This window comes from Chaetomium tenue (genome assembly GCF_020726465.1).
Source record: "Chaetomium tenue strain MPI-SDFR-AT-0079 chromosome Unknown F5144scaffold_4, whole genome shotgun sequence".
Lineage (NCBI taxonomy): Eukaryota > Fungi > Ascomycota > Sordariomycetes > Sordariales > Chaetomiaceae > Chaetomium > Chaetomium tenue.
This window is the reverse complement of record NW_027117332.1, coordinates 3,718,708-3,743,651: the sequence shown is the minus strand read 5'-3', so window position 1 is coordinate 3,743,651 and position 24,944 is coordinate 3,718,708. Positions and strand designations below refer to the sequence as shown.

Here is a 24,944-nt window from a genome sequence, read left to right as displayed (position 1 = left end):
GATCCCGAGAACCCGGTGAGATCCCCGGGAAGCCCGGGCTACCAAAGTAAGGCTAGATCAGGGGCTAGTCGGCGGAGCTAGTGGGTTGGTAACCCTCCGAATGCCGACTTTTCCGGCATGCAACCCCGCTGCAGCATCGAAGCTTTTTGGGGTTTCGTGAACTGCCAAACACGGCGAATTCGCGCACGTGCTGCAGCCACAAAACAGAGCTGAAACGACGAGTGCTCAGGGGAGAAGAGTGACTGGATCTACGGCATCGGGCACCAACGTCTTGCGTACCGAGCTTTTCTATGACAAGACCCATTGCTGGGGTTGATGTGATTATCCACTACAGGTCAACTCTATATCAAAAAAGCCGATTGATGGGGGTAGTAAGTTGTAGACTTGCATCTGTTGAACGGGGCTCCCAGTCACCGCAGTCCCACTCCATGTTGATGTTAACTTGCATTGGGATGCTAATATGATTCCCAATATCTAGGACATGCTCCTTCACATCCTATACACCTAGGTAACCAGACAGTCTTGGATGTCCTATGTTAAGATAAGGGTTTTCGCCGCAAACTACCGAATGCTGCCAAAATATGGAACTTCGCAGGCCCGGCCATTGGTTGTTCTGATTTGCATCGCCGAGATATAATGGCTCCCAATATGCCGACGTTTTGCTGGAGATAAAATGCCCGCGTTTCGATACTCCGGGAACATCATCAAAGCCGGCAGATCCCTCTTGTTTTAGAAAATCCGATCTCCAAAACAACCGCAACTCGGGGAATCACTGTTTAGGGGTTTCTTGCCTCATAAACAGTGGCTTAGCGTTTTTCTCTACCAGTTCATTGGGCCTTAGCTTTGACGTTGACCTGAAACGGTTGACAGCTGAAGCCCCAAGTCACAAGTCCCGGGGTCTGCCAGGGGCTCTGACGCAGCCAAGACTATCGTGAGGTTACAGTGATCGTGCGACCAGAAACACCCACAGATATCGCCGGCAAGACGGCAGATCGACGGGGGGTTGCGATTGGACTCCTGTTTCGATGTTGGTGGTTTAGCGCTGAACAACTGTGTCGTTTTGTCTTGTGTCAAGATGCTGCGCCTCGTGTTTCTTGCCCATAGTGCCCAACCCGGATTTGGGTTGGTCTTGCGATGATGGAGGAGGTTGAGGAGGCCTCGAGTGTGAAATCGACAAGTCAAACTCAGGTATAAAGAGATCAAATCATGACCTTCACTGAGATGGGTATTCAGCAGGCACAGCTTCCTCGACTCACCAGCCCCTCCAGTTCTTCCGCACCACTCTTCCTTCTGCTTCACCCTAGCCCTGGTGGCATTCTGCTTATAATCTACTTTTATCACTTTCCAAACCCAACACAACAAACCCAGCCACTTACTCAACCAAAATGCATCCCTACGAGATCCTCCTCCTCACCCTCCTCGCCACTCCCACCACCGCCCATGGCGTAGTCACCCTCGTCCGTGGCGCCAACGGCGTCGACATGCCCGGCCTTTCCGGTATGTGAACCTTCACCGCCCTCTTATCATCCCTCACCATCTCCAACCCATGAACTAACCCCCCCTCCCACATAGTCGCCGACGGCACCCCCCGCGACTGCTCCACCAACCGCTGCGGTTCCCAAGCCGACACCGCCATCATCCGCGACCGGGAGATCCGCTCGGGCACCACGGGCCCGCTCGGCCGCACCCAAGGCAACGGCCCCATCGACGCCGCCACCATGGTGGCCGCCTTCATGGGCAGCGGCGCCGGGCCGCAGGTCAACGCGGCGAATGCGTCCGTCGGGGTGGAGGATGATTTGGGTGGGTTGCAGCGTGGTGGTGGTAGGGGGGGGAGGGGTGCGAAGAGGGATGGGGAGGGGGGGAGGTGGATGGTGGCGAGGCAGTTTTTGAAGGGGTTGTTTGGGGGTGGTGCGGGCGGTGGTGGTGGCACGGATAGTGCGGTTGCGACGGAGAGCAATGTTGCGGCTATGGCTGGTCAGGGGGCGACGTCGGGTTTGCCGACTTGTGCGGATGATGGGACGATAGAGATGGTCTTTCATCAGGTGAGTTTTGGAGTTCCTGGTTGGGGTTGGGTGGTGGTGCGAGAGTGGGCATGGCTGACAGTGTGGTAGATCAACCAGGATGGTGCTGGGCCCCTTGATGCTGCCATTGATGGCACGTCCGGCGGCACTGACCCGGCGGCGTTCCAGCGCGCTCAGGTGACGCAGGACGTGCCGGGCTTTGGATTCCAGGGCCTCAGTCTGGCGACCAGCAAGGACTTCCCTCTGACGGTTCAAATGCCGCAGGGCATGACCTGCGATGCGACGGTTGCCGGCGTGGACAATGTCTGCATCGTGCGCGTGCGCAACGGCGCTGCGGCTGGGCCGTTTGGTGGCAGTGCTGCCTTCACCATGAGCGCGGGAGCTCGGAAGCGGGCCGTGGCCTACCGCCTCAAGAAGAGGGCCCAGACCTTCAACGCTTAATGTCTCGGTTGGGCTGGGAGAAATGCTGGTTTTACAAGACTACTCAGGAAGTGTCACGTTCAGAATGTGTACGTCGGGATGATATTATGAGGGTCTAGATGTATTTAGTTGTGTAATATAGAACATGCTTTTGCCACGCTACGTCCAGAAATGGCCGCCCTCGTCTTTGACGTCCCGTTCTTATACTCTGGACCCCCCTCCTCCACCTTCCTTGCACGACAGTTTCTCCCTCAATCTCATCTCCAACCGAGCGGTGCCACCAGGTATCCCCGATTCCCAACGATAGCAGCAATGTGCCCATGCACAGTCGAGGTGGTTGGGCTTACAACCCATCCTCCCAAGTACCGAAGGTCGGCGTCTTGTGTGCCAGAGATCAGCAAAGATGGTGGTCTTGAGCGAAGCCCAGACTTACTGGCCTGTTCGTTCTGGGGCTTGACAACCAGAACTTGCGCCAAGTCCGTATAAGGCGAGACTTGCAGCCAGCCGTCCGTGGCGGTTGCGACACAGACGTGGGAGAGGGGCAGAGAGGCAGACTCGGCCGCGATTACGACCTCTTGGCCGCCCTGGAGCGGCGCGGTGGCGGTGGTATAGCCTGCAGGGTAGAGGCGGTGGTCTGCCTGGTTGGAGGGGGGGCGCAAAGGAGCACTAGCTACCTTAAATTCAACTCCGTCGGCGTTCAAAGCCCTCTTTCCAATCTCTGTTTGGAAAAAGCGCAGGACAGCTCGCTCGATGTCCGAGTCGGCGCTGCCTACGAACCATGTCCAGTTGACCTGAGATTCGGGCCATTCGATCGTCTCAAGGGTGATCGACAGGCCTGAGGGCGGCCGGCCCAGCTCGGCTGACACAAAAGCGCCGAGGTCGTGCCCATATTGACGGACTTGGAGATGAAATTCGTCTCGGATCCTGGCGTCGGATGAGGACAAGGGGTCCATCGGGTTGGCTCCGGCGGCCATTTGGTATGGACTGATTCCAGTCGTCGAAGGGCGAACGATAGTAAGAGAACCGTGTGAAAATCACAATAAAGTAGGATCAAAGGTGAGGATCGAGACCGGGCGGCGGGCATGAAAAGGGACGGGATACAGGCCTGAATATGCAGTTGGTCAGCTCGTAGCTGTTTTGGTTGTCCAATCAAAGCCTCTGGTCCCCTCCGCATGGTCACCTCTGGCGAGGCACATCCCCCCATCCCCCCTTCCACTGCAATATTGTGTACACCAACGCCCGGTCGTCAGCCGGTTGGCCCTGTAGGACATCCCGCTTGCCCCTGCCGACTAGAAAGGTCTTAATGCGTACTGGGCAGAGTCATCTCTCCACCATGAATGATTGGATGTCACTTCAACAACTTGAGAAATCCGGCTTAATTAGATTCAGGCGTAGCACTTCCGACGCCATACGTTCCATTATCCAAAGGGTATCAAACCGTAACGCGTAATCAAAGCGGCGTCATAACCTCATACCCACATTATACGCTCTTGAAGATCTTATTCCACCATTTCGTCCCCTGTTGTTGTCCCGGTACCGGCTGTTTCGCCTCGTCCAGATCCCTCCGTCTGCCAGACTGCAGATCGATCTCATGCGCCTTCCACAGTTTTGTCTTGAATACCAGCTTGTACACGACATAAATGGTACCAAACAGCGGCAACAAGATATACGCGTCCACAAACAAGCCGGCATTGAACGGCGCAAACGTTGACCAGCCCTGAACAAGCGCCAAGAATAAGTTGGCCGAAAGCCCAAAGTAGGCGTTGTAGGGATACCAGAGGGACACAAACGGAAGCTCGTTTTCGGTGTGCCCCTGTGCTTTCCATGCGGTTCGGAAGCGGATATGCGTGAAGCTGATGGCGGCCCAGACGATGAAGGTCGAAACACCGCTGAGATTCACAATGTAGCTGTAGGCCTCGCTGGCGCCGGTGCTGACGTTCATCATGCTGAGGGCGCCGCAGAGGTTGGTGAAGACGATGGCCGGGATGGGCACGCCCCGCTTGTCGGTCCAGCCCAGGAGCTTGGGCGCCTTGCCGTCTTGGGCCATGTAGAGGAGGGTGCGGCTCCCGATGTAAATCGAACTGTTGACAGCGCTGAGGCAGGTGATGAAGATGAAGGCGTTGATGAGATGGACTCCGCCTTCCCAGCCGGCATTTTGAAGAGCGATGGTCATAGGACTGCGCAGGGCACGGCTGGAACCACCGATTAGATCGGGGGAATTGGCGGGGCAGGTCAAACCAAAAAAGAAGGCGCTGCCCATGTAGACGACGACGATGCGGATGAAGACTTGACGGATGGCGAGGGGCACGGCGTAGCCGGGGTTCTTCGTCTCAGTCGCTGCCACGGCTACCGACTCCACGCCTGCATAGAAGGTGCTGCAAAAAACAAACACGGAGGCGACGCCCTTGAAGCCGTCCGTGAATGCGCCTGGGTCATTCCAGTACCGAAAGCCGATGGCGTCGGCCCCTTTCACGCCGCCGGAGGCGTAGCTGTCTGCTGTTAGTCGGGACCTCAGGGGTCAAACAGGGGGGTAAACCAACACGATGCTGAAAATGAAGTAAGCGATTAAGCCGATAATCTTGATCAATGCCAGCCAGAATTCCGCCTCTCCAAAGGTCTCTACACCGAGCAATTGGAAACCCAAAAACGCGAACTATGATTGTGTTAGCGCCGCGCCGCCAACCGAGCCCCGAAGACCCGAACAACAACACCACACCAACAACAATCCATTGAAGACCGACTTACCCAAAACAGAAGGAAATAGCCGTATAAAGGGAGTTTAGGACTCCAAAATACCATAATGCTCGAGATAACGTTATACTCGTTGGCCAAGACACAAAACCACACAATGTAGTAATTCCACCCCACGGCCACGCCGAAAGCCTTGTCCACAAAACGATCACTCAACGCAGTGAAGGCGCCGCCAGTCGGATACAGCGTCGTCAACTCGCCGAGGCTCTGCATGATGGAGAAGGCAATAATTCCAATGACGCCAAAGCCAATCAGCAGCGAGGCGGGCCCGCCAGCCGACAGGGCGCCGCCGGAGCCGATGAGCAAACCCGGGCCGATGATGCCGGCTAAGGCCATCATGGACAGGTGGCGGGTCTTGAGGCCGCGCTTGACACCGCTGTGCGGGTCGATGGCGCGAAAGTCATCCGAGTCGGACCCCGTGGCGGCCTCGGTAGTCGTGTCCTGGTCATGGTTGCGGATGGAGACGTCGTCGTCCTTGGTCGGATTTGGTTTGAGTTTTCCGAGCATCGCGTGTTTTTAAGGGGTCGACGACAATACCGGAGACGGAACGGGGATAATACAACAACTACTGTGTCGTCCGCGACGGCGGTCAACGGAGTCTTATGTGGGGGTCGACTGGCCGGTTCTGGCAAGAAACAGTGTCGATCAGGGACGGGAAAAGGTGGGAGGAAGGTGGGAGGAGGAACAGGAAGGAACTGCAACACCGGGCCCGACAATGGGGGCGACGGGAATGTTTAAGGTTCTGCAAAGAGTCAGCAGAAACCAGGGATTGCACATGTTCGTGATCCTGCTGCAACACTGCCGAGTGGCTCGCCTGCCCTCATCCCCGGTGACATCCCGGCGGCATCCCCAGCGAGTGGCCGCAGTTCCGGGAGGAGGGAGGAGACACGACCGGAAACGGTTAAGCTCTCGCCATTTTTCAGCAAAGCGCAAAGACAGGGGTTGGCCGCGTGGGGTTCAGACACGGAAAGAAGGTTTCAGTGGTTTAACAGGTTTGCGGGGATAATACTGCGTAAGGCTGTTAGCAAGGACATGGAAGCTTTCTCGCATCAAGCCTGCCTTGAATCGCGCAATCCACCAATGAAAGCCCTACTGCAGGCGTTGCAGGGAGCTGTTGGCTGCTGGATGGCGTGATTGGTTGCGGGAAAGAACATCCCACGCGACACCCCACGGAAACCAGAACGTGGATGCTCACTGGACCGTGACATCATCGGCTCCGCCAAGTCCAGGGTTGGCGCAAGGACCAGCCCAGAAAGATGCCAGGCACGTTGGGAACTTGCAAAACCCGAAAGCAACTTTGTTTCCTTCACGTTGTAAGCAACATTCATCGAACCACGATCAGTATAAAAAGAAAGGTTGCTATCCGAGGTCTTTCCGGATGCGCGTGCCATGTATTCGAAATTTCAACCGTCGCTGCCTCCGACGCCTTTCAATTTTTCCCTGCCACTGGGTGTTGATAAAGCCTGCGCTGCCCACCGTGGTTGTTTCGAATTGAAAGCATCCATGGTCGCGGCCACGACTCAACCTCCAAAGTCCTCGAGTCCTGGCTATAAGTGACTATGGAGTTTCCTGAGTTGAGACTTTAGCACAGCATCGTGGAGTATGGCACGGTATGGTATGTACAGATGATATGGGTGGTACGGTTACCCGTATCAACGGAACTATTATCGATAAGCTTGTTGGTTCTTCTCATATATAGCTTTTTTCTTTTCTTTTTTCCCCCTTTTTCCCCCCTTTTTCCTTTCAATTTCTAGGTAATTACTGTCACGGATATGGCCGCATGCAGCCGGCCGGCGGGGTACGCTGGCAATACCTCGAACCAATCATTAAGAGGAAACACGTAACCAATGAATGGGCAAGGACCGCGGTGCTCAGAGTGCTCAGGGCCAAGACCCGTGAGCATCATGAGCAACGGTAGATAGACAAGTATATAGTCACTCGTTCTGGAGAGCTCTGGGAGTTCTCCAGTTAGCAATCACAACTACAGTTCGCTACAAGCTCGCAAGCCTACTGTTGAGACAAGTCTATTGTTGTGCACCCTTTGGCTGCACCGAACCTAAGCATCCTCGAGAGATTACCTTCAACGAAGCTGAACCCTAACAGGATAGGATCCTGGAGTAGGTTCGTCACAATTACCAAATCATGACGCGGAACTTAATTACTTTCTTTATCATTAATAGGTAGCTGGCGAATTCCGAGGCCCACGCGTTAACTGCTGTCACGGATATGCCAACAGGTGGAACCTCGGGGCGCGGGACGCCCCGAGCCAATCATTGAAGGAACCAATCGGAACAAGGGATAGAAACGCCGGGCTGCAGAATGCTAAGATGCTATGATGCTAAAACCGGACATAGCACAATAGCAACATAGCACCCGTCAACCTATTGCAAAGGTACGAGGATACCTAGGAATCGGGCATGTATATAGTCACTAGTCCTGGAGAGCTCTGAGAGTTCTCCAGTTAGCAATCACAACTACAGTTCGCTACAAGCTCGCAAGCCTACTGTTGAGACAAGTCTATTGTTGTGCACCCTTTGGCTGCACCGAACCTAAGCATCCTTTGCAGAGATTACCTTCACTGAAGCTGAACCCTAACAGGATAGGATCCTGGAGTAGGTTCGTCACAACTGCCCCCAGAATATCAGCATGATGGGCGATATGACGCACCAATACAGGAGCGGGCGAATAAACTACACAGTAAGGGACCTGGTAGTGGGTAATGACATCATCCACGCAATAGATCCCGATACATAAAACAAGCTACAACCACCAACATATTGTCCCGTATCTCCCCAAAGCCAATTCCAAAGGCTCGTGTATGTGGGCAACTGCCGCTATGAAGCCTTCATTTGACGTCTTCGACAAGGAGGAGAGGCAGTCACACCGGGCAGCCAGGCGAAGGGGCTTCGTCCCACGAGTGCGAGATGCCGTCGTCTCCCTGGCTGTGATCTATGCGCTCTACTGTTACCTCTTCTCGAAACCTCTTCTTGCCCACCCCCTGCCGCAACACACAGGGCCGTACGCCGTTGGGACTATTGACATCGAAGCGCCAGTCTCTCCGCCACGAGTTATCCACGAGGCTCGGTTCAAGGGAACGAACGAGAAGGCGTTCGAGCTAGAGACTGTGCTTTTCTCGCTGTACTATCCGGTGACCCATGATACTGCGGCGTCTTCTGCCCAAACAAAGCGCCATCCCTGGGTGCCACGCCCCATCTCCCTCCGAGCTCAGGGGTATGCCAGAGCTGCCCATATAAGCAACTGGTTTGCGGACAAGCTTTTCACCCTTGGCATCAACGCATTGGTGGGAGGTATCACCATCCCGGCCGCCGTTGATGCGCCCCTGAGCGACTACGCCAGACCAACGTCCCAGGAGAAACTTACCAAGAACGAAAAACAACATGCCCAACCAAACAAAAACGGACCGAGCGGAGGCTACCCAGTCATCATCTTCTCCCACGGCACCGTGTCCGCCAGGACCGACTACTCCCACTTCGCCGGCGAGCTCGCCGCACGCGGCCACATCGTCGCCATGCTCGAACACCGCGACGGCTCCTCCCCCGGCACCATCATCCACCCCCCCAACCCAGCCAACCGCCCCCACACCCGCCTCCTCTTCGACCTCACCGCCGTCCAAACCCCTCCCCACAACACCTCCCTCTCCCCCTCCGAATTCCACCGTGCCCAACTCGCCTTCCGCCAAGCCGAAATCGACGCCACCATCCACACCCTCAAGCTCATCAACACCGGCCACGGCGCCGCCCTCGCCGCCCAAAACACCGCCCACCACCACGAAGGCCGCCACACCCTCCCCCACTGGACCCGCCGCCTCAACACTCACGCCATGGTCATCGCCGGCCATAGCTACGGCGCGACCACCGCCCTCCAGGCCCTCCGCGGCGGGCCCACCGACGCCCGCCCGTTTGCTGCCGCGGTCGTCCTCGACCCGGGCAAGCAGAGCGGGCCGCTGAATGGGGATGTGCGCGTGCCGTTGTTGGTGGTGCATAGTAACTCGTGGAGTAGCAGCAAGGGGAGTTGGTTGTATGGGGAGGGGCGGGCGCATTTTGATGTGGTGAGGGGGATTGTGGAGGGGAATAATAGGAGGGGGAATCCGAGCTGGTTTGGGACGTCGATTGGGACGTCGCATGCGTCGGTGACGGACGCGCCGTTGCTGGAGCCGTGGTTGTTGGGGTTTACGACGGGAGCGACGGTGGATGTGTATGAGGGGTTGAGGCAGTATGTGCATGTGGTGGAGGACTTTTTGGCGTTTGTGGTGGGGGGCGAGGTGAGGGGGTTGATGGGGGAGAGGGCGGAGTTTCCGGAGTATGATGAGAGTGCGGTGTTGTTGGGGATGGGGAAGCATGGGCAGGGAGGGGGTGGGGGGATGGTGGAGGATTTGAAGAAGGGGAAATGGACGGATTGGAGACGGTATTGGCAGATTCATGTCTCGCCGGCTGGGAATGTGGAAAAGGGGGAGAAGTAGATTCGGAGAGGGAAGGGGTTGATAGCCGCCACTACCTTATCTAGTCGGCGACATTGCAGTTTGGATGTGTGTAAGAAAATAGCGTTGTTTTCTATCTCATATATGACAATAGACTTCTTTTTCCAGCGTCTGAATAAGCACTTACAGACTCAAGGCTTGCCGCTTAGGACAAATAGCTCGTGTCCACCCAGTCCTTGTAATCACTCCCCAGCACGGTTGAGATGCTGACCGCAGCCGACAGCTTCTTCGAAAAGCTCGCCCTCGTTCCCTTGGAGCCATCCCCAGTGTTCCCATACTCACCAAACTCAACACCATCCGTCCTCGGGTCGCCATCGTTCCAAATCTTCCAGCCAGCCCCATTGATCACCCCGGACAAGCTCGTCTGCTGGACTACCACCCGCGCATAGTTCCTCCACGGCCGACCCAGGTAGTAAGCGCCACCGGGCACGCTATCCCCAGACTTGGCCGAAATGGCCGACTTATGAATCACATAATACGACGAACTGCTGGCAGAATCCCGACCACTCGCCGTGACGTAGCCCACCGACGCCGCCAGCACGCGGATATCGGCACCATCAAACCACGCCCGCCCGCGCTGACCAAAAATAAAATCGGTCGCGCCCTCAATATAGCTCTTTGCATACACCTGCGCGCCCTCATTCGCCAGCACGGTGTCCTGAAACCCGCGGAACTGGCAGGCATAGTAGCCCTGGCGGTCGTTCTGGGCGCTGACGGCCAGCGCCTGGGAGCCCTTGCCGCGGGTGTTGACCAGGTTGAGGTTGTAGACGCGCAGGTTGGTGGTGTGGGCGCGCAGGGTGGCCGTCAGGTCGTTGTTGGACGAGTCGTCCTGGCTCTTGCTCTGCGTGATGGTCACCGTGTTGGCCGTGAAGCTGCTGGTGTCCGGCGTCTCGCCGTACAGGGTGAGGGCGGACTTGAGCTGCGGGATGTAGACTTGTTCTTTGTACGTGCCCTTGTAGATGAAGATGCACTGCGCTGTGGTGGAGGATGTGCTGAGCGCGTTGACGGCGGATTGGACTGTCTTGTAGGTGGCGGAGCTGCCGACGGCGAGGCACCCGGCCGGTGGGGAGGTGCGGGAGGCGCGGGCCTCGAGGGCCGCCGCGGAGGCCGCGGTGGTGAGCGAGAGGGCAAGAACAAGGAATTGGAGCATGTTGGCGATGAGTGAGGACGCCGAGAGGGATGGTGAAGGTAACCCGGGAACGACAGATGGGCTAATTTATCCACCCTTTAAGTAGTTCTGACTGTCTTGGCCGTTAAGCCGAGAACCGCTACCACGATATTGTCGATCCTACCACGGGGTCCATGTGCATACCCGTGTAAATTGGGGATTCATCCGCACCACTGGGTGGCGTTTGTTTTCCACCAACAATTGGTAACGACGGAGTATTTGGTTCTGAGCCGCATGCCACCCGAAATCGTGAGAGCATCGGAGGTTTACCCTGGGGAGAGGAGAGCTTTGGAGTTTGACATCGCTGGTTGGTGGAATTCACATTTCGTCGGTGCCAGGGTCACATCGCGGACGGAGGGGGCACCGGGTTTCCTGTTCGCCGGCGGGGTGCACGGGCAACGATCTCTGCTTCTTTTGTCTTCGCCCCTGTTATGGATTAACTAGCTGACGAGGAAGCCTCCTTGGTATGTTGGCCGGGGGCAGGGCCAATGTTGCTAGGATTTTATTTGTTGTTGGATGGGATAATTGAACACCGTTGAAGGTTCTCGACGCTAGTCTGAAAGATGCCCCGATCTTTTTGCACTTGGAGGTTGTGACGAGCGAGCTTGGTCAATTTACCGAATTCACCAAGTCACTCGGACTTGTAGGTGTTGATTGTCATCAATGTTATTCCGTACGGGGGGATCAAACCCAGAACGACGGGGATGGTGGGTACGGGGAATCCCTTTACCCCAAGCCTTTTATTGATACTTCTGCTGCTTGCCCAAATGTAAGCACGCCAACGCCCTAGCTGGGAATGAATATTGGTTGACGATCTATTTAATTTAGTTAAACTGTACTTGAGAAACCCGCCCTATGATTAGAGTTCTCTCACATTAGGTTCGGCCAATCTAGGTACCTAGGGCCCGACATAGCTTGTCGATTTCATTGCGGCCATAGGTCTCCTGAACTGGACCACAGCTCGCAACGTTCCGACTCTAAAAGACACAATTGAGACGGTCACCGGTACATACGACCATATCCACGAGAAAATGGGGCTGTTGTTGAAAAGTGCAACGCACTCCACCTCGAAAAAGTTAGGGCCCTTTCATTCCTGAAAGAATACATTATCCAGTTTTCCTATATTCAACAGTTGTTCACCCGTGAAGACTTCTTCTCAGTTTCCAAGTTCCACATGGATTGGAAACTCAAAGAAGCGCAACGGCTAAGCTTCCCATCACCGCCCAAACACCACCTGCAGCGACATGACGACTGGCCCCGCTGTTACCATCCTCGGAGCCAGAACCACCATCCACCACCTCCTTCGTATTCACCCGCATGCAGTTCAGGGTAGGCGATGGCCGCTCGCCCGGCCCCGCCACCGGCGGCCTCAGCAGTACAACCTGCAGCATATTCACCGCACTCTCATACAACCCGGGCGAGTTGGTATCAGGGAGAACCCCGCCCTCCGTAAAAGCATTAAAAGTCTCCCCGCTCCTGAAGTACCTCGACTCCAAGCTGTTCACCTCCAGCTCCAGCCCTTGCTTCTGGTAGGGCGCGTACTCGGCGATGCCGAACGTGTCGGCGCACTCCGGGTACTTGGACCACGGCCCGTGTAAGCACCCATATCGGGTCCCGTCGTCGTTTTCCGCCGAGGCGGTCAGGATGGCGTCGACACAGGCCGACCCCAGCACGGGCGTGCAGTCGGTGGAGTGGGTGTTGGCGTCTGTGTACTTGTCGGTGATGTTCTTGGCCGTGCCCCACGAGGTGGGGGCCACGACGCAGAAGGTGCCGTTGGGATTTTTGGCGGCGCCAGGGGTGGAATCGAGCGAGCCGTCACCGGGCCAGCTGAAGTCGTAGGTGATCTCCACATAGTGTACGTTTGGATCGGTGTGAGAGTCGGTTACGTTGACGCCTAGTACCAGGGAAGGGTTCGTTAGCTCGGGGGCTCCAAAGCCTTCGCTAGAGGATGGGAAAGAATGACTGGACGGCTGTCTAGGTACGTACTCCATGTCCATTCCGTGTCGTCGTTGCTGAACGGCTTGAAGTTGACGGAGCGCGTCGCGTTTGGAGTTGAATACCGAGACGATGCTGCGCCGAGTCCAAGGAGAGGAGCGATCACCGCTGCAACCTGGAGAGTGTGCATGATGGAATGTGTTGACTTGACCGCAGTCATACCCGGGCTTCTTTCTGGAGGAGGGGGGGTGCTGTTCGAGGCTAGGTGGTATTTATGTTGTTGTATTTTGCACCTGCATCCTGATCCTGATTTTCGCGTAGCTCCTTGGCGAGACGGCAAGCCAAGGGCACGACGCGGCGTCGGAAACCCGGCACGCACAATTGACGGCGGCGGTTCTGGATGGTTGCATCTAGCACCGCATTCCCCACGTCGCGCATCTGAATATCCCCGGCCGTTGTCGTACCAGGCATCTCGACTATCAGAGATGTTTACAACCTCCGCCCGGTACACCTTTGACCTTTCCACCCCCTTGACTACCTACCTACCTAAAGGTACGTACCATAGTACCACCCAGCAGAGGCCCTCGAGGCGAAATATAGCCCCCACCATTCATCGCCCCCTCCAACGCCTCATTCACAGCCTTTACCAACCCGCGCAGCACCGCCAACCCCTTCATCACCGCCGGTCTTGCAAGAATCCTGTCAACCAACGCCTGTACGTTAGGAAACTGTCGTCTCAAGTCGATGCTACTAAACCTACTAAACCGCGAGACATTTACCGCGGTGACCAGGCTGATGTCGGCGATTAAGGAGGCCCAAGAAAACCGGTAAAGGAAACGTGCGCTCGCGGTCCTATGCCACAGATATTTGTTCCTGCCAGAGCGGGATTTGCAAATTCTTCGCGAGAAGGGGATCGAGCTGGATGAAGATATTGTGAACGACAGGTTGCTCCAGGATAGGCAATCAAGAAGACGGTCGAGTTCGAGCCATCGTTAAGGACTTCCTACCCGGAGATTCAGGAGTCAATGCTGGAAACCTGCGCGAGATACTTCGAGCTATACGCGCACTAAACAAGCTCGGGATTTATGTTGGAGACGTCCGGGCTGACAATTTCAAAGGGGGCAAGCTCGTCAACTTCGGATCGTCCGGTACCGTGCCACGAGCGGGGGAGGTTGAGTAAACCTACTTCTGAGGGGCTGGAACATTGGAACGGGGTTCGCATGGTTGGACAGCCGGGTCCTTGGGAAGAGTCAGACACTTCACCATCATCGAAGTGAACGAATTACATCTTGCGTAGCCACCATATTTTGTTGTTGAGAACGTGCAAGACAGTGCTGATAGGGCTTGATCTTTCATGAGAAAGCTGTTGGCCCGTTAGTTATAGGATCGTACCGCCTTGGTCTGCTAAATTGAGACCCCGACTGACTCTGGGCCTACTGCTGCGGTGGACCGACCTGGGTGTTTTATACACCAGACAGGCTCACCGTAAGGCAAAGGGCCGATCGCGCCCAGTTTCAGCCTGCGCTTTTCAGAATCCCGAGATTGGATCATGTAGGCAGTTAGTTGTTCGACGGCGCCGCTCCGCGCGCTGTCCTGACCCGCTATGGAAGCACGCTTGTCTTCGATGAGAATGACATGTGCATCTTTTTCGGTGCCCGAGACAACCTGGATGATGAAGTCCGCCTTCTTTTTGGTGGTGGTTGTGGGTCGGGCATTTTGGGTGATCATAAATTGATTGTGATAAAAGTAGCGGTGGAGAAGATAGGTGAAACCAGAAAGTGTCATCCTTGTCTTCCAAAGACTTGGAATCAATTTCTTTGTACATGACCTAGCAATTTATCAACCGACGGTCAAACACTTGCATGAGACATCGTTGCCATCGTTTTCTGTGCCGTCCATCAACGCTCACCATTTTTCAGCCATTGAAGACGACCGGACGAGATGAGCTCTCTTGTTTGCTGTGCCCTCTGCGGCTGGGTCGTCCTGGCTGATTGGGACATGGACTCTGACCAGACTGACGCCGATTCCCCTTGCTCTTCTGAGATGCCATCATTGCCATGGGCAAACCAGTTTCGCGCCCGTCAGTACCACCTATTCAGGCTCTCGTACCTAACCTCCGCCATTACCCGCTGCTTTCCTGCTAATACTACGACAGTCCTCCAAACCCCCAACGGTCTGCTGCTCACCGGGGTCGGCATTTACGATGACCCAATCACAGGCGTCTTCTACGCACCCTTCGACAAGGACATGCGCTGGAGCGATGCTGGCTTCGAGCCATCTGACGACAACTCTTTTGCCGTCTTGCCGTACCGAGACTTCAGAGGCAGGCACGGTATCATCTTCCACGATGCCTGCTGGAGCCTGCTGGAAGCCGCGTTGCAACCGGCCTCGGTCTCGCTCCAACGCCTTTTCGACGTCTGCAGCTCGCTTCCCGTCCCGCGCAAATGCCGCGTCCCTACCTGGGGCCACGACTTTGACGGCGTTGTCGACGTCGACAAAACCACCCACTTCCCATGGGAAGATCGATACGACCTCCCAGAATACACAAAACCAGACCCGGTCTTCAGCAAGAACCCCTACCAAGTCCCAGAAGCCGATCGCCTCCTGGTCGAGGACCCACAACAACCGCGGGCGGCGATGCAACTTGCCCAGCCACCCCTGACTTTGGCGCCGGATTGTTTCGTATTATTGCCTGGGGAGCTGTGTGTAGCCATCGCCATGCTCCTTCCCACGGCAGATATGTTTCGTGCCCGCCTGGCGTCGCGGGCATTCTGGCCCGTTTTCTACAGTCAGCAATTCTGGTCTTCACGATTCAAGGGACCGCTACCCGCCGCCGATCGATCCTGGCTCTTCGAAACTCGTCATGTCTCGTCGCCAAGAGACTGGAGGTGGCTCTACCGTCGCACGAATGATATCTACCTCAGCCCTAGCCTCCGAAATAGGCGGCGGGTTTGGGGTCTTGTCCAACAAGTTGTGGATATCCTGGGCCTTGTTTGGAACGAACTGCCCCCGTGCTTGCCCGAGGTTCGGTCGGCCGACTCCGCCCTGCCTACCACGGGAAACCATGTCGGGGTGAATGGTCTTCTCTGGAGTCCAAAACAGCCGGATGACCACCGGTTCCACAATGGATGTCGCCTGTTCCGAACCCAGAGTATTACGATCTCAGTCGCCCTGGTACGGCTATTCGCCTATACCATTGATTTTAGTGATGGACAATACGTTGTAGGAATGGCTTTCGTCACCGTTGCCGGAGACACCATTCGTTTGGGATACAGCTCCCACTCCGAGCACTCAATCGAGCTCACTCAACTATGGGGTTTTCGTCTGGCAATGGGATCGCGCGGCCTCCAGGGTTTACAATGCATCACTGAACGAGCGGGTTCTGGGTCGCACTGGATTGGATCGCCATGTGATGTACCTCGGACTGAACGACTGATCCCTACCGATCGCGTGAGAGGGCTGGACCTCGGGTTCGACGTAAGTGCCTTCGTAGACCTGGTTTCTGTGTGTGTTGCGTATATGTTAAACAGAGTCCGTTTAGACTAACAACATAATCTAGGGCTACAAGATAGTGAAGCTCGCTGTTCGCACACCGTCGCCGGCCCCACCGCATCGCGGCGGACTGAGAGACTCGGCCGTATGGTATCCGACCATTCCTCCACAACACCTCTGCTTAAACGAGCAATTTTTCCTCCCGCAAAACTATTACACAGTTGGGTACAAACCCTTGTTCTGGGCCCATTTTGGAGGGCCGGGCGGAAGGTACCTACAACACCTCACCGGACTTTCAGCGGTGTCCTGCGCTGGCATACTTCGCATTCACTTTTACTTTGACATAGAAGTACCTTGGGAGCATCGATCCTTTGGCCGCTTGCAGATCGAGGAGGAATACGAGAAGACCACTGATTTCTCCATCGATGGGCCGGGCGGCGAGCGCATCGAGACGGTCTCAATGCGCTATTATTATCCTAACCCTGAGGCCACTATTTCTGGGACGGACCAAACAGAATACATGGGTCGGTGCGAAGTGAGTTGCCCTCTCCGCCCCACGAACATTCATCACGGTCGCTCACCCCCTTATAGCTTTACACAAACCGCGGCCGCTCGTGCCGTATCCTTAATATCAAACACAAAAAGCCCAGTGTCGACGCGAAAGTCACAGCCGCCCAGGGCACCGCCATCACTGGCCTGTATGGAGCTGAGGTGTGTACCAAAGATGCATAATGGGCATCACGCCATGTCACATTCATGTCGTTGACGCTAATGTGGTGTAGAATCCCGATGAAAATAGCGATATAACAGCTATGGGTGTGATAACGGAGGAGGTTGAGAAGGTCGATGAACCGTAGAAGGCTCCATTACCGCCACCAAACCGATTGTTCCATCAATGCAAGTATGGATTATGTGTCTTGATGGTGAGGGCCTTGCGTTCGTCCGAGTGTTCTTTGACCCCGGGCCGTTGAGGCTGCCTCTCCTTAAGCCCCGCCTGCATATGCCCTGCAGCTGGGTTACCTATGTACCATCAAAGATTGGTCTTGGCTGAGGTATAATGCAACATCCGTCTTGGGAACCCTTTATGATACCTTCATATGTTCAAGGCTGTAGACTGGGGACCTCTCAAATGGAAAGTTGGCCTTTGTTACCCTCGAGGCTCGAGATCTGCCACAGTTCAACTCAACAACAACCGTAATGTGAAGAGCACAAGCGTGGGGTTTTAGAAGCTAAAAAGATAAACGAAACTCAAAGCAGGGGAAGCACATCTAAACAACATACATAGGAACCCCAATGAGATGCAGAATTTTTGCCACCCAGCACCCCTTATTCGATGTTACCTTGCCATCACTGCCCAATTTTTGTATAGCAGACAAGGGAGGTTATCGGAATTTAGAGCTCTCTAACATCAGGTTCCACCAACCCAGAACCCCACTTTATTGATTTCGTTATGCCTGGAGGAACGTACGAGGAACGAGTACTTCCGAAAGGTTCCTTTGCCTGGAGGAACGTACGAGGAACGAGTACTTCCGAAAGGTTCCTTTGCCTGGAGGAACGTACGAGGAACGAGTGCCTGGAGGAACGTACGAGGAACGAGTACTTCCGAAAGGTTCCTTTTCCGAGAAAAACCATGGCCTGCTCGAGCACGGACCAAATCCCCACATCAAAAGCCGTGTCGTTTTCCCCTGTATACTGTAAAGTTTCTACTGTCATTATCCTAAAGATTATGGAAGGAGAGCCATCTTGTTTTGGCTGGAGGAACTTACCTCTGACGATGAGCGTCTCGAAGTTGGGCTTGGCAGTGGTGGTGCACGGACGGTCTGTTAGTCATGGCTTGCAGCCCGTGCCGGCCCCAAATTCAGCTGTGGGGCCAGCTCCGGTTCAGAAGGGCCAATAAGATGGCGTACCCCCGGGTAGCTTCACCGGGTAGCTTCACCGACGACCACGCAGATTGCAGGGCAACACGGCAACAAGGTGAGCAGGAAAATATTAATTGAAGCAGCTTATTCTGCTGGAAAAGAGCCCTGGAACAGAGCAGCGGTGGAGAGCTGTGCTACGATCCGGGCTCGGAAACCCCAGGGTCTCCCCAGAGCAATGCATCCTCTACGTCATCGGTTTCAGTACCCTGGCCAGATTCAGCCATTGCATCCCATTCTTGAAACCACGACTCGTGCCTGTGGTCTTGCTCGAACCGCCGTCTGGTCTCCTCGCCCCGTCGTTCCAGCTTGACGATGGCGTCTCTCATGTCTTTATCAAGCACATTCTTGGGCTCGATAAAGTCGCCGCGCGCCGGTTTCCGAAACAGATGCAGCCCGTCCCAACTCTGCGCCCTCGACAGCTGCACGTACAGGCTCATGAAGCTGGGTCGAGTCGCCGTACCGCTGGAGTGGACGCCTTTGAGGTTGACGAGCACATCCGAGAACTGCTTGCCCTGGCTCTTCTGATCCGTCATGGCGAAGGCCGGCGTGCAGAGAGGCCCGGTTCTGTGGGTAACCCACCTGAAACCCGGCTTGCCCCTCCATCTGCCTTCCTTGCCCCGCATTTGGCTCGGGATGGCGACCGTTTTGCTCTTGATCAAGACGGTGCCGTTGTGGAGCCCGGGGATGGCGAGGTCCGCGCTATCGTCCGACTGAAGGAGGACGGCCACCGGCGGTCCAAGATGGAGAGTCACGTCGCCGGCGAGCGCGATGGTGCCGGCGGTGAGGTCGGGGAAGATCTCGACGGCTTTGAAAGGTGCCCCGTTGACCACCTTTAGCCCGACAAACTGGTTCCGAGTCACCACGACCGGCATTCCTTGGGCGTAGAAGAACAGGCCGGGGGTCGGCAGCTGCGAGTCGTCTCCGTAGCGGAGCACGTGGCATAGGTCCCCCGCACTCAATCGCTTCCCCGACTCAGTATCGTGCTTGGCCACAAAGACTGAGATGTGTTTGCCGTGGGCACGAGCCCACTGGACAACGGCGGCCATGTTCAGGTCCCACCGGTCTTGGTTCAGAGGCGTAATGGCTCTCAAACCATCTACGAAGGAGGACTTGCACGACGGTGTATAGACGCGGTGGCATAGCCGCTGGAAGTCTAGCTCGGTCTGCTCGCCATTGCGCAGGCGCCGAAGGAAGCCCCGCAGCTTTGGACAGCCGGCTGCGCGGACCTGTTCGCGGAGGATGACAACGGTGGTGAACTGGAGGAACAGCTTATGTGCAGCTAGGTGCCTTGCAGCGCTCTCTGGTCTCTGTCCGCCGCGGTCCCTAGGTATTGGCAAGAGGAGGCTGGTCTGCAGAACGGGGTCGAACTGGAAGAAGTCGCCGAAGAACAGGACCATTGGGATCCCACCAAACGGGCGATGCTGGTCGTCCCTGTACTGCCGCAGACGGCTGTCTACCGCCGCGAGCGTGAGCCCGCCCACCTGGCTGATCTCATCGACGATCAACATGACCATATTTTTCCAACGCAGCTTTTCTTCTTCCGATATGTTCCTTGCAACCTCGTTCTTGCCCTCGAATCCAATGTTGGTCGCCGAGTGCAGCGTCACCCCGCCGATCAGCGCGGCCGCGTTGCCGCTGGCGCCCGTCAGGAGCAGTGTATGGAGACCGTCCTTCAGCCGGAACATGTCGTGGATTGCGTGGATGACGCGAGACTTCCCCATGCCGCCCTCGCCGCCAACGTACTGGAAGTGCTGCCGGCCCCCCTCTTCCTGCAGCCGCGTGCCGCGGTCGTCAAGGAACGCTGCTGGTAGTAATACCGCCAGCGACTGGAGCTTGTTCAGGGTCCAGTGCCTCGTAAGACCCAAGGCGACATCGACATACGTTGCGTAACGACCGAGCTCGAGCTGCATCTGTCCGCCCGGACCGACTTCGTCCGCTAGTCGCTCGCCTCTGTGAGTGTGCCGCTGTGAGCTCCGATGAGACCCATCGTCATGCGCAGAAGACGGATTCGTTTGCCTGCCCCGGATAGTTGCTGTTACGCTACTGTCCTTTTTCTTTTGGACCTTCAATATCGCGTCAATCTCCTCGCGGCTGGGAAGTCCAATGCCACGGAAAGGCGAATCTTGGAAGTCCTGCAGCATGGTATAGAAATGGCGACCGCGCTCGGCGGCAGTGCTGTCGTCCTGGCTTGGGTCAACTGCTCTCGCTTCTTCGTCCAAGCGCCTCAGGGCCGAAGTCGCCGCCACATCCCTGATCTCGCTACCTCGGACCGCGGACAAGACATCCAGGAAGGCTTCGTAATGCTCCCGAGGATTGATGCTCTCGACGTTCGCCCCGACGCCGTCATCGTCCCCCACCCGGTCGCCAAAGTCAAACTCGTCCATGACGTCCTCGGATTCCTGTTCCAGGCCTTGGAGCTTTCGATCAGCACGGGCATCGTCCGCCGAGACGCGAAGCAAAGCGATATTTCGAACATGCGAACGTATTCGAGCGCCCAGCTGCCCCTCAAGCGACCGCCAAAGTCCTGGTATATCGTCCGCTAGCTCGCCCTGAAATTTTTCCCATGGAACAAAAAGGGCAAGATGCAACACTGCGTTTCTATACGTAGAGGGTGTAAACTCTCTTGCTCCACATACCAGCGCCGTGATACCTACCTCTTCACCAAATTCTCATCCTGTTCGTCGAACTCATCCGTTAGACGACCGTCAAGGATGGGTACTGCCGTCTTATGGGGCATTCGGAGACATTGGACCCAGCCTTCACAGATTGTCGCCGCCGGCGGGAAACGAATTGACATTGAGCTTGGGCCTCTGCGATGGTGGCGTTCCTTTTTCAGAACCACAAAGGACACGTAGTCGTAGAAACAAAGATGTGCGAGGATTGGGCCGCGGTGCTTGTACGCTTCCAGGTAAGGAAGCTTGAAGCCGTTTGCTTGGAAGTAAACATTGTCTGGGTGCGGCTCTTGGCCAAGCATCGACAACGCTTCTCGCAGACCGGCCCATTGTCTAGCGCAGGCCCAGTACAAGGAATTGAGATGTATCCAGGTCCAGTCAGACACGTTGGTGAAGTCTGTCTCAAAGCCGAGCAGATAACCAAGGACCTCGGGCTGTGAGAGCTCTCTGCTCGTGTGGATTCGATTTGCGACTCGTAAGAAGAACGATCTAGTGGCCTCTTTCATCGCCGACCACGCACCGGGGTCGTCTGGCTCTCCTTGCTGCTGCCGCGCCGTATCCAGCAACTCCTCCGCATAGGCTAGCCGCTTCCACATCGGAGCGTTGAGCTTCGTGGCGTAGTTACAGATGTAGTAGACGAGCGCCAGCCCCTTCTTCCGCGTAAGGATTGGTGATATGTCAATGTTGTGCCGAAGACCCACGGCCATACTCTGGTTGTACTGATTGACCATCTGATGGTCCCTCTTAACCTCGAGCAGGCCGTCCTCCGTAAAGCTGGTCTCTGGCACTAGTTTCCACGGAGCCCGGAACCGACACAATTGCGCTTTGCGCTTCTCCGCGCCCGACCTGAGAACTTCCTTGAACGAGTATTTCACACATGTAGCAGTGTGGTGATGGACCTGACAGCGAGACGCCACGAAGTTGGCTTCACGCTCAAACTCCCTTGAGAACCACTCCGCATCGTGCATCAACTGGGGCTGTACTATAGTGGTCTTCCTACCACTCTCGGTTGCCTCTTTTGCCAGGGTCTCGTCCAGGGTCGCGGTGAATACGTCATCCACGAAGCCCTTCACTTTGGACCGGTATTCCCCCTCGTCGGGATTGGCCATATCGCGGACGAGATTCGCCAGATCCAGGTTCCCGTCCAGCCACAGCAGGCCATGCAGGTGAAGGGCCCCGCGGTCGTTCGTCTCTATCGTGGCGTAATAGTGACTCACGTTCCCATAGATGGATGGCCGTCCGACACGGACGTAGTGCTCAAAGAAGAAGGAGATCTTACGGAAAAAGAACAACGTCGAGCTGAGAGGATCGTGAACTGACAGCGTCCTCTCCTGCAGCGTCGTGGACAGTGCGCTGAGAAAGGCTCTAGCGGCCTCGCCATCTCGCCCCCTGTGCGCCGCGAGCTTCAGCTTTACGGGGTTGCTGATGTCGTTTGGATTCAGCGTAAACCAGATCGCTGTGAGGCCAAAGGCCACGATCATGGACCGGATTTTCTTGCGCATCGCCATTCGGCTCTCGTTGGATAGTGGGTGCCGCCCACCGTACAGAGAGAGCTCCTTCATGAGCGCCAGAACGTCCTCATCTGTCGTCTTTCCCGTCTCGGACATCTCCTTTTGCGCGCTTCGCAACCGCTCCGGCGTCAGCCTCCGATGGATGCCCTCTATGCGTCGAAATGCGGATCGCTGGAAGCGCCCGTTGGCAATCCACCGGTTCCGGGACCTTGCAAGAACATTGAATATGAGAAAACCAAACACGGGGTGCTGGGCAAAATGCCCACCGTGGCGCTGCAGGAAAACTTTGGCCCATGTTTCCAACGTCATATCCCGCAACAGCGGATTCGCTGAGCCTCCCTCTTCGTTACGGTCCGCTACCCGTGGTCCCCCACGCCCAAATGGGAAGCAACAAGGGAACGTCTTGGGAAAATAATCGGGTGAGAAGGCGTCAGCGAACTCACTACCGCGCGACACCCGAACGAACGGCCGTTCCGAGGAACCATGAACCTGCATGGACGGTGCGTCGCCGGCCCTAGCCTCATGGCGGTCGTCAGACTCGCGCTCTGCTTGTAGCGCCAGACTGATGAATTCTAGCTTTTCCTGCTCTGCGAAAGCGGCCTGGTCGTCAATCGAAAACATGGCCGAAGTGCGTAGCTCAAACACCCGCTCCTCCATTTCTTCAGCCATCACCTCCTCCGAACTGGCGGTGGGTGCGCTGGGCGTTGGCTCGGCCGGAACAGGACTGCGCTTAGATCTATCTGCTAATTCCGTCGCAATATCCTCAACGGTCGGTGGCTCGACCGGGAGATCCTGTCCTCGATCGGTCGGCGGCACGATCTGCGCTGTCCGGATGCTCTCCTCTGCAGTCTCTTGCTCTCTCACCATCCGTTGGTACGCCAAAGACGGCACCTGGCTGCCGCCCTCAAAGAACCAACTATCCATCTCTTTCTCGTTAATCACAATGTCCGCGTAAAGAGGATTATTCAGCCGCAACCACTGCAATGCCGTGCGAAGAGCACTCGGTCGGACGGTCAGCAGCTTGCTCACATCCAGTGGCTTTGGCCGCTCTAGACCGGTCCAAATTACATGCACCTGGTCCAAGGCTGATACGAGTGGATGCGGTAAGATGTTGACCGCCAAAGACTCCACGTCGTTGGGGAAGACCGAGATATGGCCCACGACGTGTTTCCGATACGTCGAGCCTGTCTTCTGGCCACGTTGCACGTTGAACTTGGTAATGAACCCGTAAGCCGCATTGAGTGAGATGAGCTTTTCCTCCAAAGGACTGAGGTCTCGCAATTCCGTTGGGTATCGATGCTCGCAGCCGGTACCCATCGTGCTACCCATACATGACTCCGGGACCCGACGTCGGTCGAAAGCGGCTCGACAGGTAAAGCAGACCGGCACGACATTCTCGCCATCTTCCTCCGGAAAACACCTCTTACACGCCAGAAGACTCGTCATGACTGGCTGGATCTCCACAGGGATCGCCTCTTTCCAGTTGACATGGTCAAGGTCCCGTGGCTTCTTCTTCATATAGCAGACGGAGCACGTTGCTATTTCCATGGTGCTCTCGTCATGAAACGCTTTCAAGAACGACTGCACGGTGTCGACTTTACGTTCTGATGGAATAGGGTTGCACCAGTCACGGCGAACTGAGGCTGCCTGTTTCTCTTGGAAGGACTGCTCCGCTGCCTGGACCAGTCGGTCTAGTGCTTCCCTTTGCTGCGCAATCATCTCCGCAGATTCCAGGCCAGTATCCTCTGCCTGCCCAGCCCTTCTGTCCGTGGATGACCCCTCTTGCCGTGGCCGACGTCGTCTCCTGATCATACGTTGTCAGTAACTCCAGCAGACTTAACGTATAAAGGAACACTGTCCCGTACTCTGGGGTTAACGAATCTGCTTCCTGCCTCGCCCTTCGAGCCCTTTGGCGAACCTGGCCCGAATGCTCTTCGAGCTCTTTTTGGCGTCGCGCCTCCTCCTCGACAGCACGCCGGCGTCTCTCCAGCCACTGTCTCATTTCTTCGGCTACCGGATGCCGTGCTCGTTCCTCTTCCAGCCGTCGTCTTTTCTCCTCTTCCCGGAGACGCCGATGTTCTTCTTGACGCAGACACCTCTCCTCGTGTTGACGGCGGCGGTATTCTTCCTGCTGCCGCATCGTCTCCGTCTGCTGACGGTGGCGCTCCTCCTCGTCCATCGATCTGATCGTCTCTCGCCGCTGCCGGGTGATCTCTAGCTCGCGTTGCCTCGTCGCCTCCCGCTTGCGTTGCCTCGTCGCCTCCCGCTTGCGCTGCCTCGTCACCTCCCGCTCATGCCGCCTTTGCTCGGCCAACCGCAGTCGCGAGGCTTGCCGTATGGCCCAGCTCTCCTCGTCTTGTGGTTCTGTCACCATCACCGGGTGTTGGAACTGACCCACTGCTGGCGGCTGGAACGGCTCGACACGAAGGTCTGAGGGAATCCTTTCATGTCCCACGCAACCTGTTTTCTGTGGTTCCCTCCGTGAAGGAGAAGATAGGGGAGAACGACCGTCATACGAATGAGCCATCCCAGAAACAAACAAGGAATTCCGTTGAAA

General features: G+C 56.2%; 8 protein-coding genes across 8 annotated transcripts; 4 read left to right on the top strand and 4 right to left on the bottom strand.

The window, feature by feature from the left end:
* The first annotated feature begins 1,239 nt into the window (after window positions 1–1,239).
* Window positions 1,240–2,493, top strand: F5144DRAFT_512935 (uncharacterized protein). The gene is made up of 5 exons (XM_066786570.1): window positions 1,240–1,497; window positions 1,573–1,821; window positions 1,865–1,871; window positions 1,937–2,042; window positions 2,112–2,493. The coding sequence occupies exons 1-5, from the start codon at window positions 1,386–1,388 to the stop codon at window positions 2,460–2,462; spliced, it is 825 nt and encodes a 274-aa protein (XP_066643644.1). The 5' UTR covers window positions 1,240–1,385; the 3' UTR covers window positions 2,463–2,493.
* On the bottom strand, window positions 2,494–3,559 carry F5144DRAFT_574291 (uncharacterized protein). The gene is made up of 2 exons (XM_066789009.1): window positions 2,875–3,559; window positions 2,494–2,820 (listed from the first exon to the last, which is right to left on the bottom strand). The coding sequence occupies exons 1-2, from the start codon at window positions 3,413–3,415 to the stop codon at window positions 2,699–2,701; spliced, it is 663 nt and encodes a 220-aa protein (XP_066643643.1). The 5' UTR covers window positions 3,416–3,559; the 3' UTR covers window positions 2,494–2,698.
* A 109-nt stretch (window positions 3,560–3,668) lies between these two features.
* F5144DRAFT_253909 (amino acid permease/ SLC12A domain-containing protein) lies at window positions 3,669–5,924 on the bottom strand. The gene is made up of 3 exons (XM_066783469.1): window positions 5,187–5,924; window positions 4,982–5,094; window positions 3,669–4,930 (listed from the first exon to the last, which is right to left on the bottom strand). The coding sequence occupies exons 1-3, from the start codon at window positions 5,697–5,699 to the stop codon at window positions 3,922–3,924; spliced, it is 1,635 nt and encodes a 544-aa protein (XP_066643642.1). The 5' UTR covers window positions 5,700–5,924; the 3' UTR covers window positions 3,669–3,921.
* Window positions 5,925–7,838: 1,914 nt separating this feature from the next.
* On the top strand, window positions 7,839–9,672 carry F5144DRAFT_650609 (the record flags this gene model as incomplete). The annotated part of the gene is made up of 3 exons (XM_066793006.1): window positions 7,839–7,889; window positions 7,933–9,474; window positions 9,628–9,672. 3 exons carry the CDS (start codon window positions 7,839–7,841, stop codon window positions 9,670–9,672), a joined length of 1,638 nt encoding a protein of 545 aa, XP_066643641.1.
* Window positions 9,673–9,785: 113 nt separating this feature from the next.
* Window positions 9,786–10,966, bottom strand: F5144DRAFT_253888 (carbohydrate esterase family 8 protein). The gene has a single exon (XM_066783468.1). It carries the CDS (start codon window positions 10,838–10,840, stop codon window positions 9,836–9,838), a length of 1,005 nt encoding a protein of 334 aa, XP_066643640.1. The 5' UTR covers window positions 10,841–10,966; the 3' UTR covers window positions 9,786–9,835.
* A 515-nt stretch (window positions 10,967–11,481) lies between these two features.
* On the bottom strand, window positions 11,482–13,403 carry F5144DRAFT_593239 (uncharacterized protein; the record flags this gene model as incomplete). Its single annotated transcript, XM_066790437.1, has 4 exons — window positions 11,482–11,582; window positions 12,090–12,799; window positions 13,000–13,269; window positions 13,354–13,403. The coding sequence occupies 4 exons, from the start codon at window positions 13,401–13,403 to the stop codon at window positions 11,482–11,484; spliced, it is 1,131 nt and encodes a 376-aa protein (XP_066643639.1).
* Window positions 13,404–15,035: 1,632 nt separating this feature from the next.
* F5144DRAFT_512921 (uncharacterized protein) lies at window positions 15,036–17,395 on the top strand. The gene is made up of 4 exons (XM_066786569.1): window positions 15,036–16,270; window positions 16,353–16,820; window positions 16,877–16,996; window positions 17,068–17,395. Exons 1-4 carry the CDS (start codon window positions 15,041–15,043, stop codon window positions 17,140–17,142), a joined length of 1,893 nt encoding a protein of 630 aa, XP_066643638.1. The 5' UTR covers window positions 15,036–15,040; the 3' UTR covers window positions 17,143–17,395.
* Window positions 17,396–17,736: 341 nt separating this feature from the next.
* F5144DRAFT_512920 (uncharacterized protein) lies at window positions 17,737–17,929 on the top strand (the record flags this gene model as incomplete). Its single annotated transcript, XM_066786568.1, is given in 2 exon segments — window positions 17,737–17,808; window positions 17,822–17,929. Coding segments are annotated over 2 exon segments (180 nt in total), but the record flags the coding sequence as incomplete, so codon positions are not given.
* Between the last annotated feature and the right edge of the window lie 7,015 nt (window positions 17,930–24,944).

Excerpts from the sequence above, each read along its gene's own strand:
- F5144DRAFT_253909 (XM_066783469.1), bottom strand. The coding sequence starts at position 5,699 with ATGCTCGGAAAACTCAAACCAAATCCGACCAAGGACGACGACGTCTCC. Across the intron at positions 5,095-5,186 it reads GCTATTTCCTTCTGTTTTGG|TTCGCGTTTTTGGGTTTCCA; the intron begins GTAAGTCGGTCT and ends ACACAATCATAG. Across the intron at positions 4,931-4,981 it reads TACTTCATTTTCAGCATCGT|CTACGCCTCCGGCGGCGTGA; the intron begins GTTGGTTTACCC and ends AACAGCAGACAG.
- F5144DRAFT_253888 (XM_066783468.1), bottom strand. The coding sequence starts at position 10,840 with ATGCTCCAATTCCTTGTTCTTGCCCTCTCGCTCACCACCGCGGCCTCC.
- F5144DRAFT_512935 (XM_066786570.1), top strand. The coding sequence starts at position 1,386 with ATGCATCCCTACGAGATCCTCCTCCTCACCCTCCTCGCCACTCCCACC. Across the intron at positions 1,498-1,572 it reads CGACATGCCCGGCCTTTCCG|TCGCCGACGGCACCCCCCGC; the intron begins GTATGTGAACCT and ends CCTCCCACATAG. Across the intron at positions 2,043-2,111 it reads TAGAGATGGTCTTTCATCAG|ATCAACCAGGATGGTGCTGG; the intron begins GTGAGTTTTGGA and ends ACAGTGTGGTAG.
- F5144DRAFT_574291 (XM_066789009.1), bottom strand. The coding sequence starts at position 3,415 with ATGGCCGCCGGAGCCAACCCGATGGACCCCTTGTCCTCATCCGACGCC. Across the intron at positions 2,821-2,874 it reads GCCCCAGAACGAACAGGCCA|ACGCCGACCTTCGGTACTTG; the intron begins GTAAGTCTGGGC and ends CTGGCACACAAG.
- F5144DRAFT_512921 (XM_066786569.1), top strand. The coding sequence starts at position 15,041 with ATGCGCTGGAGCGATGCTGGCTTCGAGCCATCTGACGACAACTCTTTT. Across the intron at positions 16,821-16,876 it reads AATACATGGGTCGGTGCGAA|CTTTACACAAACCGCGGCCG; the intron begins GTGAGTTGCCCT and ends ACCCCCTTATAG. Across the intron at positions 16,997-17,067 it reads CTGGCCTGTATGGAGCTGAG|AATCCCGATGAAAATAGCGA; the intron begins GTGTGTACCAAA and ends AATGTGGTGTAG.